Here is a 12169-nt window from a genome sequence, read left to right as displayed (position 1 = left end):
CCCCATGCAAACCCCACCGCGGGGGTCTCCCCTGCTCCCGAGATTTTCCTCCCAGAGCCCCTCAGCGCCGCTCTCGGGGGTCTCTCCTGCTCCTGGTGCCCCTGGCAGCCCCTCACTGCCGAGATTTTCCTCCCAGACCCCCTCAGCGCCACTCCCGGGGTCTCTCCGCTCTCGCCCCCTCAGCCGTCCCCGTCCCTCTTCCCTGTCCCTCCGGGGACGGCTGGGACGAACCACAGCGCGGCCGGAGCAGGGGGGAGCTCCTCGCTGTCCCCCGGACTCCACCGCCACCGACAACTGCACGGAAAGCGGAAGCCGCTCCCCCTCCCCCTCTGCGGGCGGACAGATGGAATGCCCCGCCCGCAGCTGTCCCATTGCCTTCCGCGCGGGGGGAGCGCTCAGCTCTCACCCCGCCTTCGCCCGGCCTTGGTTTCGCTCGCCCGCCCGCCATGGCGGGTGAGGGCAGGGCTTGCGGCACAGTGGCATCCTCCACCGGGCTTACGGAGCCCAGTCTCTCCCGCCACCCCGCCGACAGGGCGCAGCGGGCGGGCGGCCGCACCCCTAAGCGGGAGCGCTCAGTGCTGTCCTGTTGAACGGGAGCTCAGTTGAAATCAGGCCGTTGCCAGGAGTAAAGATGGCGGCAGAGGCGACATGCGGAGCGGCACAGGGCGGCTCGGCGCGCATGCGCGGGGGCCGGCCCGGCGCTGGCGGGGCCCGTTACCGGCCCCGCTGCCGCCGCCGCTGCCGCCGGTCCCGCGATGGCGAAGCGCCTGAGGAGCAGCGAGGTGTGCGCCGACTGCAGCGCTCAGGGTAGGCACGGCACCGCCACCGGCACCGCCAGGGCTCGTCCCGCCGACCCCACTCGGGCCGGGGGCCGCGGGGGCGCCGCTGGCCCGGGGGTGTCACCGGCCCGGAGCGGCCGCCGCTGCACCTGTGAGGGAGCGGGAGGGTTCGGGTGGGAAGGGACCCAAAGCCCGTGGGCAGGACGGGTTCCAGCAGCGCGGCATGGGACACTCGCAGGGCTGGGATAGAACTCCGGCTCCGAGCGTCCGGGTCCCGGCGCCCCTCCCGAGCCCGGGGCACGCAGAGCTCCGGGATATCCTGGAGATCTCCGGTGTGGAGGAAACGCGGAGATCTCCAGCTTGGGAAGGAGGAAAGCTGACAGAAATGCACCGGCTGAAAGGTGGGAGGAGGGCGTGGGTCGGGAATGTGTCACTGGAGGGACAGGGCTGCTTTGGGGGAGCGAGGAAGGCTCGGAGCTCTTCATCCATTCCCTCGTCATCTTCGCAGGTGAGCTGGGACTTGTCCCACGGCCCGGGTTGGGTGTAGGTGTCCCAGACTTCCAAGGAAAGTTGTGCTGAGGTGTCTGAGACGCTCAGTGTCTGCTCTGGGCTGACACACATCCCACTCAGATCAGTTTGGGAGTGTATGGAAACAGATCTTGTCTTTAGAAAGGCTGTTATATCTCCTGACCATCTGTAGTTCTGCTGCTCTTGTATCTGAAACTATCCTGGTTTATTGTATCAGCTCTGTATCTTTTCTCTCTCTGTAATTTTTGCTGGTTTTGTTCTGGGCAGGTTCTTCCAATACAAATAATTAATTATGCACATACTCTAATGAATTAAAACGCTAATGTAATAATACATTATTATTACATCTGTAATGTAGGTGTCTATGTGATGTAGATAACACTTGAATTGGCAGAAGATAGGATGTGGGAGAAGAGAGAACAACTTTTGTTAAATCTGAGTTATGTTTAAAAATATGGTAAAAATTCCAAATTAACTTCCAGGAAGTTACTTTCTTCTTTTTATAGGAGGAATGCTTCCCTAGGAGGGTAGTGAGGCCCTGGCACAGATTACCCAGAGAATTGCTCCATCCCTGGAAGTGTCCAAGGGCAGATTGGATGGAGCTTGGAATAATGGATGGTGTCCCTGCCCATGGTAGGGATTGGAACTGGGTGAGCTTCAAGCTCCCTCCAACCCAAACCAGTCTGGGATTCTGGGATTTTACTTGAACCCCTGTAGAAATTTGGTTTTGCACTCAATGGAGCTGGCAGGCAATTTTCCCTATCACACAAGGCAGCCTATCTATGCTTGCACACCTCAGGGGTGTTGTGGCTCAGAGATAAACCTGTGTGAATTGTGTTCCTTAAGCTCCTGGGGGTATCAGAATCACTGTCTGCTAATCCTGTAACCCTGCCTTTTATTGTGACATTAGAGCACTGCCAGCTCTTTACTTATTTACTAGAAACCTATGGCTTATCCCCATATATATATATAAATCTTAACTTTACTTATTTACTAGGAATCTGCTGGCTTATCCACATATAGAAAGAAATCCTAATTTAATCTTTTTGTAAATAAAACCAATCAACCCTTTCCTTTAGCTAAACCAGAGAATTTTTCCCTGGGTGCAGGGGGGCTGTGTCAGGAGACCTGGGGGCTGCAGCCTTTGCACCAGGGTGGGTGTGCCCAGCACCTGCATTAATTATTGCTTCCCCTGGGTGCTCCTCAATGCCCCCTTTGTCTCTGCAGAGTGTGGAGGGTTTTCTGTGACTGGGGGTGATCTTAGAGCAGCTCTTGTGCTGCACTTCCTATCCCGAGGCAGGAGCTCGGTTCTCAGAGCCAGTGCCGGGTTTGTCTCCATCTCACACTTCCTGTTTTGAACCACCCTGCAGGTTCCTGAAAGAAACCAGCCCAGCCCTGCAGCTTCTCCCCCAATTGTCCTTTGTGTCAAAAGCAGCGTGGGCAGCAGGGCCAGGCTGGGACCAGCCCTGAGCTGGACACTGAGGGTTGCTTTGAGTTGCTTTGTCCAGCTCTGGGCCCCTCACTCCATTCAGACATGGAGGGGCTGGAGCATGTCCAGGAAAGGGAATGGAGCTGGGAAGGGGCTGGAGCAGCTGAGGGAGCTGGAAAGGAGCTCAGCCTGTGGAAAAGGAGGCTCAGGTGGAACCTTGTGACTCTGCACAACAGGAGGAGATACCCTGGGGGTGTCAGGCTCTGCTCCCAGGGAACAGGGACAGGAGGAGAGGAAACTGCATCAAACTGTGCTAGGGGAGGCTCAGGTTGGACACCAGGAGGAATTTCCTCATGGAGAGGGTGCTCAGGGCTTGCTCAGAGAAGTTTGGATTCTCCATCCCTGGAGGTGTCCAAGGAATTCCTGGAGGTGGCACTCGGTGCTCTGGGCTGGTGACAAGGTTGGGCTCAGTCTCAGTGGTCTTTTCCAACCTCAGTGATTGTGAGATTCTGTGTATTTTGGTACTGGCTTAAACATATTCTCATCAAATTCATAATTAAGTCTGTCTTAAAAATGACTCAAATTCCAGGACAGACACTTCATTGCATTAAATTTAAACCTGAAATATCCAGGGGCATTGGGTGTGGAGGTGGAAATAAAGAAACCCCCCAGTGCTGACTGTTGGTAATGCAGAGCAATGCTCACAAACAGCCTGGGAATGGGCAGGGGAAAGAATCCTTAAAGATCCCATCCGTGTGTGATGGGTTTGTCTCTAACAGGAAGGGATCAGGCTCATTAATCTGGAAGGCTGCCTCAGTTTGGGTCATTAGCTTGCCATGAATGCATCTCACTGCATTGCTGTTCTTTTTCTTCTTGGAAATCAAAATTGTTAAATAATGGAATGATTTTATATTTTTTTGTAATTTGTTGTTTCACAAATTGATTATTTTTTTGTCTCACCTGCTTTAATTTGGCTCTGGGCTGGTTCTGGTGGGTCAGGAGATGCTGCTGTCCCTCGTGGCTCAGACAGCTTTGCCTGTAGCACACCCAGATCACCAACTCTGCTCAGAAACCTGAGCAATCACATCTCATCTGCAGGGACTCAGTCCATTTGCGTGGGTCAGAGGAGACTTTTCCATATGATGCACCAGTGCTCAGATGTGTTCTGACAGGACTCAGAAGTTCTCTCATCAGATACCAGGCAGCCTTGTATTTGCTTATTTGGCCTCAGACTCATCTCTGCGTTTGAAATTAAGATTTTTCCAAAATAAAAGAGATCTTGATTTCCTTTTTTGTTCTCCTGGGAGGTGCTGGGTCTGAAGCTCTGTCTGGCTGCTCAGTTGCCTCTTCCTGCAGGGTTCTGGCACGTTGAGTTTCACGTGTCACTGACAGAAATTGGAATTTCTTCTGGAGACTGAGCTCTGAGCAGCTGAGGGACCTGTTTGGTGTCCTGTGGGCATTTATTGTTTTAACCTAATCCACCATTCCTACTTGATTTTATGCCTTTTGATGTTTGTAGCTCATATATATTATTTACTACTTGACTTCCCATCAGTTTTCTTTTTGGGCTGCTTATAAGATGGTTCAGTTCAGATCTGCTGTGAGATGAAGTTATTTTCCTTGAGAATTTTGGATTTTGTTGAGCCTTTGACTTGGCACAGATGTATCCTTTTTTATTATGACACTCTTGTGTGATTTTATTATTTAAAGTGAAAATTTAAAAGATGTTGTTATAATATAGAACTGAAAACTGAGTAGTAGGGGGAAAGGCTGAGTGCTGTGACAACTTGGTGTTTTTAAAATTTCATGGTTTTGAAAAATATTTTTTGAAAAGTTTAAAAAAATCCCAAAAAAAAGGAGTTTTTTTCAAAGAGCAAGTAGGCACTGTTGTTAGGAATACTTCTGTGGGAGTCCACAAATAAGAAGTAAAGCACTTCAAGGTGGTGATAAATTCAATGTTTTGTTATGTTTAGAAAGGAAAGTATTTTCACAAGAAGAACTGCAAGCAGTGGGGCTTCTCCCCAAATTTCCACTGCAGATCTTCTCAGTGTCCTTGGGATTCCCACATCCCCCACGAGTGCCAGGACTGGTGTTTCCCATTTTCCCAGCATCCAGAGCCCAGCAAGGCTGTGACATTCCCAGGCTCACACAGTGACCAGGCAGGGAAGGTTAAAATGCTGATTTTAGACTCTGCTTTTGCAATCCAAGGTCGTGTTGCTTCCTGTGTTCTAATGGAAGGCTCCTTTTGCAGATCCTTGCTGGGCATCCATAAACAGGGGGATCCTGATCTGTGATGAGTGCTGCAGTGTGCACAGGAGCCTGGGCCGGCACATCTCCCAAGTGAGGCATCTCAAACACACCCCGTGGCCTCCAACACTGCTGCAGGTACACAGGAAAACTGTTTTCCTTCATTAAAACCAGATTTTTTAATGCAATTTAAATCACTAAACCTTTTTTTGAGAGAGCTAGTCCTTTTAAGCTTTTTTCCTAAGTTATTCTCATTTTGTTTCTTTTGTTTTGTTGTGGTGGACCACTAAAGTCAGAATTATCTTTGCATTTTGAATTTGATACCTTTGCTTTGGAAGGTCACTTCAACTTTTCTTTCACTGTGCATCTGTGAAAGAAATTCCACAGTACATCTGCTTCAACCTGAATTTTCTTTTCACTGGAGGTGCTGTTGGAAAAAGCTGAGAATTTTAAGGGGGTTCTCACTAAAATCCACATCATAACATCCTAAACACGTGCCCAGTTACGATATCCCAGCAGGTTACAGATGCTGGCACACAGAGTGGGAATCTGTTGTTTGAAAATAATTCCAAATAGTTGATTAATGCAGCCAGCAGCAAAATATCTGTGTGTTCTGCCTTTCAGATGGTGGAAACTCTGTACAACAATGGTGCTAACTCCATCTGGGAGCACTCCCTGCTGGACCCTGCCTCCGTGATGAGCGGGCGGCGCAAGGCCAGCCCCCAGGACAAAGTGCAGTAAGTGGGAAATGCAGAATTGTTATCTTACAGAAATGGCATTATTTTATCCAGAACAACACCTAGGAACCTCTGTGTGTTTGACCATTAGTTTTTTCTTTTATTTCCAAATATTTTCTTTTTAATTTTAGAAATTTAATTTTAGAAATAGGAATACGGTGCTTGAATTCTCTGGATTATGGATTCCTGTTGAATAGTGAGGAGCTCTGCTTGCACTTTAGTCAAAGGACTTTTCATTGTCATATGCTTCAGTTAACTGAATGCTGCTAACAAAATGGAGTTTGGTTGAGGAATTGAATAAAAGTTCAGATATTTTTGTTCCTGACTGATGGTGCTTCATTTTAAAATGTAAATTACTGTGTAGAGTAAGGATAGATCTTAAGTTGGCATGATTTTAAAGTCTGTATTTCTTTTAAGAAACAGACACCACATGCTACAGCCTGCAGATATTTGATGATTGTAACAGACTTTTTCTTTATATAGTCAGACAATCTGCACTGGGTTGTTTTTTAATGAAAATATTTTTCCATGCCTAACTTTGCCATCAGCAACGCAAATCTCTGATTCAATCTTCACTTGTAAATTTTAATTTTTCTGAAGCTTCTGTATTACTTATGAAAACACTGATATTTCTTTCCTTTCCCTTCTTGTTGCCTGGATTTCTCTGTGCAGTCCCAACAAAGCAGAGTTCATCAGAGCTAAATATCAAATGTTAGCGTTTGTGCATCGCCTGCCGTGCCGGGAGGACGACAGCGTCACTGCCAAGGATCTCAGCAAGGTCAGTGCCTCCTGGGACAGCACAGGCACAGCTCACTGACCTCCCCTGCTGGCTTCTGGCTTAACTGTTTCTGCTTTTCTGCACATAAAACTCAACTTCAACTTTAAGCTCCTTTTTTGTGGGTATCATTGGAGGTGATGATTGAGAGGCAATAATTGAGGTGAACTTGGAGAAAAACTTTTACACAAAAGTGCTGTAATGAGAAATCTGCATACTCTTGTTTCTCAAAGCATGGCTGAAAAACAACTGCTGAATCACAGTTGTTGTTTTGTTAAATATAATTTTGCTTCTTTTTCAGCAACTCCATTCCAGTGTGAGGACAGGGAATCTGGAGACCTGTTTGCGACTGCTCTCCTTAGGAGCTCAAGCCAACTTCTTCCATCCTGTAGGAACACTTTTTTCATTATTTTGATGATATACAATCAATTCCAATTAATATTTTTTACACTCATTTCAGCTGATTCATGTTATATTTCAATCTTCTACTTAGATTTAAGTAGATATTTTTCCTTAATCTCTTGCAGGAGAAAGGAAACACCCCACTGCACGTTGCTGCTAAGGCAGGACAGACTTTGCAAGCAGAACTGTTGGCAGTTTATGGTGCTGATCCTGGCACACAAGATTCCAATGGGAAAACTCCAGTTGATTATGCAAGGTAGGAACCTCTGATGCCCATAAATCACCCAATGAACCTGCTAAGATATGTTTCTGTCCTGAAATAATTTGTCTGCTAAATGCTAATAATACTTTTTCCAGAAAGAATGAAGAATAAAAATGAGGAATAAGTATTTTCATCAGATGACAGCCTGTGTTCTGTGTGCCTGAGACATCAGCTATGATGCCAATGACACAGGCTGTGCCAATCTAGCAGCTCACAGAAAATTAGAGAAGAGTTTGTGCAAGTTCAGGCTCCAGGAGTGAGGGTTAGCAAGGGAATTGTTGTAGGAATATCCCAGATTGCAGAGATGGGTTGGGGCACAGGGGTGGAACTGAGCTGTAAATCTGTGATGGGTTGATGCACCAAACAATGCAGTGCTGGCTTGTACTAAATGTGTTTGTGTGCCCATTTCTGGGTGTCACTGACTGCCCCCTGTCCCTGTGTGTGACAGACAAGGGGGGCACCACGAGCTGGCAGAGAGGCTGGTGGAGATCCAGTACGAGCTCACAGACAGGTTGGCTTTCTACCTCTGTGGCAGGAAACCAGGTGAGCACCACACTGCACCCTCAGAGCTGGCACTGGCACTTACAGGACATTCAGGCTGTGCTGTGTCCTACTTGTGCACTGCGCTTTTTGTAACCCTTCCAAATATTCAAACAAAATACACGTAACCAAAAAAAGTATAAGAGGCATCGTTAGGGATGATGCATTTAAAATTGGGATAAAACTGCAGGGTTTTAAATAGACAGAAATTAAAACCAAATTTCCTTCCTGCTTTTCCACAAATACATGTTCTTTATATACTGTAGAAACTCTTCCAAGTAGTTTCTTCTAATTGAATTTCAACAGCAGGGGAGTGTTCTGTTTAGTGGGTGCTTTTTGAGCACAAACACACTCACAGATTTTTAACCATAAAGGTACCTGTGTTAGAACTTAATTTTCTTTTTAATGAACTTCCAATACAACTAATAAACCTTAATTGATTAATTACATGCAAGATAAATTATTTAGTGTTGCCTGATGCTTATTATTGAAAACTGTTGGCCAGTACCAACCTAGTAAAGCACAATTTGTTTTCAACTCTAGAGCACAAAAATGGGCAGCACTTTGTTATACCTCAGATGGCAGACAGGTAAGTTGCTGATTCCATCACATGTCTGAAAACATCTAATAATTAAGTTTTCTTTCCTTTCTGAAACACTTTTAAGCTTGTTGCTATTCTAACTTTTTTATGTGTGCCTTTATTAGTCTTGAAAGCTTTTTTTCATAGAAAGAATATTGGGATATCAAAAAAAAAATCAGGGAATTATAGAAGCTGATTGTATTTCTTAAAATGCAGGGAGAAGGTGAGGCATTTCTGGGAAGGGAAACACATGGGGAATTTCTAAGAAACAGATTGTGGAAATAATTTAAGGACCAATTGAGTCTTTTCTTGATTTTTAAATGCTTTTAACTTTTGGTTGTGATCAATCAAATCAGATTTGTATAAGAAGTATCAAGTACTAATTTTAAGTTCCTGTTCCTCTTTTCTTGCTGTGCAATTGGAAATAAGACGGCTGTAAGTAAACCACTGTCCAACCTCCTGCTTGCAAAACTTGTGTGAAAAACTTCAGTAACTTAAAAATTGTGTGGGTAGAAACCTGTGGGTATTCATATTCCAAAGAATGTTTTGTATTATTTCATTTTAAATTTAAAAATAAAGCTTAATAATAAGCGAATTGTGATGTTATAGTAGCAATATTAATGACATCAGTGTGTTAAAAGCAATGCTAAAAATACTGAAATATTAGGGGAGTTAAGGTAAAAGTGACACAGAGTTACCAAAATATAGAATTTCGATGTGTAGAAGCCGTGAAATGCTGTAGATGTAATGATCACTTCTTGTTTTCATAGCAGTCTGGATGTATCAGAACTGGCAAAAGCAGCCAAGAAGAAGCTTCAGTCTGTAAGTAAAACTCCTTTTCTAGAGATATGGCAAACTCTCATCTCTCAGGCTCCCTAGCACAAGTGTCTCTTGACCCATCTGCTGTAGGAGCAGCTTGAAATGCAAAAATCTTTTGTGATCCTTCACTGTTCATTGGAGTCCATATCTCCAGTGCCATTTGGTACCTCATTCCCACAGAGCCTCTGCTTCACCCCAAACACAAAAAGTCTTTTTGTGGTCAGATGGGAGAGGAAAAAATAAATCTATTAACCAGGAAAGGAGGAGTGCAGAACAGGATGGTTGTTTCTGTACCTAGAAATGGGGTGGTCATGCATGTCTGCTGCCTGTGCAGGCTGAGAAAGGAGCTTTTCTATGGATTACAGAGGCAGGAGAAAAGAGCAGAATTGTGCTCTTATATTTTCTCTGTAATTTTCTGTTATCAGAGATCTTACTGGGTTTCATTTCTTTTCAAACTGTGTTTTTTCTCCTCTCCCCTTAGCTAAGCAATCACTTATTTGAAGAACTTGCCATGGATGTGTATGATGAAGTTGACAGAAGGGAGACAGATGCAGGTGAGTGAGACTTTCTGGAATGAAATAAAACAAGTCTGGATTGTCACTTTACATACAAAATTCCAGTCCAAGCACATGTTCTGTTCAAGTGCTTCTGTATTCAGCAATTACTGCTGAGGGGGATTTCTTTGTCTTGCATTGCCTGAAGGGGATGTTAATTGAAAAAAATCTTGTGTTTTTCACAGAGCAGAGAACCCTCTGGGGAAAAGCTTTCCTCTGAATTGATTGTGTTTGTGTTTGAAATTGCAGTCTTTTATTTGACAAAGAAATACTGTCAAGCAGTACAGGAAGGTTATTCCCTCTTCTCTTTTTTTTTCTTTTTCCTCTGGAGCAGTTTGGCTTGCTACTCAGAACCACAGCACACTTGTGACAGAAACCACTGTGGTCCCTTTTCTTCCTGTAAATCCTGAATATTCCTCAACCAGGAATCAGGTATGAAATCTTAATACTATAAAAAATAATATAACCACGCAGATAATTAAGTAGGCCTAAGTAATATTGCTTTATTGCATTTTATTGTTGTAGAAGTATTGCATCTACTTGGAAAGAGGTTAAAATAATTTCACATTTCCCCTTTAAATCACACTTTTTGCAGTAAATGTAGTTGAACAGTCAACTCCAAGTGTGTATTTTAGTTTTTCCTGGGGACTCTGCTGTTCTTCTGATACAGGATGTACTTTTCTTTCCTCTGCTTTATTCTGCATTTAGGGAAGGCAGAAATTGGCTCGATTTAATGCCCATGAGTTTGCTACACTGGTTATAGACATTTTAAGTGATGCCAAACGAAGACAGCAGGGGAATTCTCTCACTGGTTCCAAAGGTGAGTGAGCTTTTCTTGCCAGCACTTTGCAGGCACTTCAATAATTCAATCACTCCCAGAGCCCCTCAGCAGAGCTGAATTATGAGAGAGATCTATAAATTGTTTTCATAGATCTTTTTCCCTCTGGAGACAAAATACCAAAAAAGTCTTTTCTAACTTTTAATACTTCCCTATATTTTTCATTTGCATGATGACATCCATTTGTCCAATGTAGTCTGTTGAGTTTTTTTTTTAATTATATTAATTTTATTACGCTGCTAAAGGATTCTCACCACTTATTTTAACTTGCCTAAACACTTAGAAGAAATAAAAAGACAAAACCATAATACTTTGAAGTTTGGGACAGTAATCATTGATTCCTCCTTGGTGGATCTAAATTGAATTTTTTCCGAATTATGAACTTCTGTTTCTTCTCCAGACTTACTAGTATGTGTTTCATGTGTTGATCTGCAGAAAATGTGGAGCTGATCCTGAAATCAATCAGCAATCAGCACAGCAGTGAAAGTCAGGACAATGACCAGCCTGATTATGACAGTGTTGCTTCAGATGAAGATACAGATCTGGAAACAAATGCAGCTAAATCAAACAGGCAGAAGGTAGGATTGAAATAGTGGTACAGCCTCAAGTGTTATTCATAAAGGTCATTTGCATAAATTATCAGAAAATTATTATATTTTAATTAATTTTGTAATTATGCCTCAATCTATGAACTTTCTTAAATGTTGTTGCTTAAGGATTTTTTATTGTATAAAAAAGCCTCTCTAGAAAAGTAATGTGTATGGCTGGAGACAAGGTACAGATTTAATTGCATAAATGAAATAATTTGATCTGCCAGAAAGCTCTAAATCAGTGATTCCATGGTATTTCACAAACATTTACTGCTTCTTACTGGAGAAATACTCACAGCAGAGCAATGGTGTCCAAGTGAGTCAAACCATTCCTGAAATAATGCAGAATGGCATCAAAGGGCAGTAAAACCTGGTGGCTCTACTTTAATCTTCTTTGGGAATGCACTCTGGGTATTTAGCAGTCTGTCTGTCATAACTTGGCAGTTCTTTATTGCACATTTTTTTAAAACCCTTATAAAACACTATTTTATCACTGAAATTCTGATGCAAATATTTTTAGAGGAGCTAAGCTGATTGGCATCAGGTTGCTTTTCTAGAGGACTTCAGATGATTCTGGTTAATGGCTCTTATTAATTTCAACTTCATTTGAACTGTGATGCCTTTAAAGTAAGTACATGAAAAGCTGTTGAAACCTCATTTTCTTGTTTTCTTCTTCTTAATGGTGTAAGTATTTTTCTCTTCCTTTTTCCTAGAGCTTGGATTCAGACTTGTCAGATGGACCAGTGACAGCCCAAGAATATATGCAGGTTAAAAATGCCTTGGTGGCTTCTGAGGTGAAGATTCAGCAGTTAATGAAAGTGAACATCAACCTGAGTGATGAGCTGAGGATTATGCAGAAAAAGGTAACAGAGGAACCCCTCCCTCCAGCTCTTGGGGTATCAGAAATTGTCAGAATAAAACTGCTGGAAATGAGAATGAAATAATCCAGTATTAGGATAGTGAGACAACTCATTTTGAAGTGGAGCTGCTTTGGGATCAGGCATGAGACTATAAATATTTATGTGCAACACATGCTTTAAATCTTGGTTTTTTGTGGTGCTGGTGGTGACCCAGCCCTGCAAATCATGA

At 43.8% G+C, this 12169-nt stretch overlaps 1 protein-coding gene across 5 annotated transcripts in view; it reads left to right on the top strand.

The window, feature by feature from the left end:
* Positions 1-645: 645 nt before the first annotated feature.
* GIT2 (GIT ArfGAP 2) overlaps positions 646-12169 on the top strand; it is a 24082-nt gene continuing 12558 nt past the window's right edge. For 4 of the 5 annotated variants that reach the window (XM_074554534.1, XM_074554533.1, XM_074554531.1 and 1 more), the window contains exons 1-14: positions 646-807; positions 4988-5121; positions 5608-5720; positions 6393-6498; positions 6797-6883; positions 7023-7153; positions 7608-7702; positions 8243-8288; positions 9050-9101; positions 9580-9652; positions 9987-10084; positions 10361-10472; positions 10926-11068; positions 11794-11943. In XM_074554534.1, the coding sequence (XP_074410635.1) occupies positions 756-807; positions 4988-5121; positions 5608-5720; positions 6393-6498; positions 6797-6883; positions 7023-7153; positions 7608-7702; positions 8243-8288; positions 9050-9101; positions 9580-9652; positions 9987-10084; positions 10361-10472; positions 10926-11068; positions 11794-11943 (1392 nt within the window). In that variant the 5' untranslated portion in view covers positions 646-755. The remainder of the gene's footprint in view (positions 808-4987; positions 5122-5607; positions 5721-6392; positions 6499-6796; positions 6884-7022; positions 7154-7607; positions 7703-8242; positions 8289-9049; positions 9102-9579; positions 9653-9986; positions 10085-10360; positions 10473-10925; positions 11069-11793; positions 11944-12169) is intronic. The other variant, XM_074554532.1, reaches the window with a different exon arrangement.

This window comes from Zonotrichia albicollis, chromosome 18 (assembly GCF_047830755.1).
Source record: "Zonotrichia albicollis isolate bZonAlb1 chromosome 18, bZonAlb1.hap1, whole genome shotgun sequence".
NCBI lineage: Eukaryota > Metazoa > Chordata > Aves > Passeriformes > Passerellidae > Zonotrichia > Zonotrichia albicollis.
Note: the sequence above shows the minus strand (reverse complement) of the source record. Positions and strands in the feature narration are given on the sequence as shown.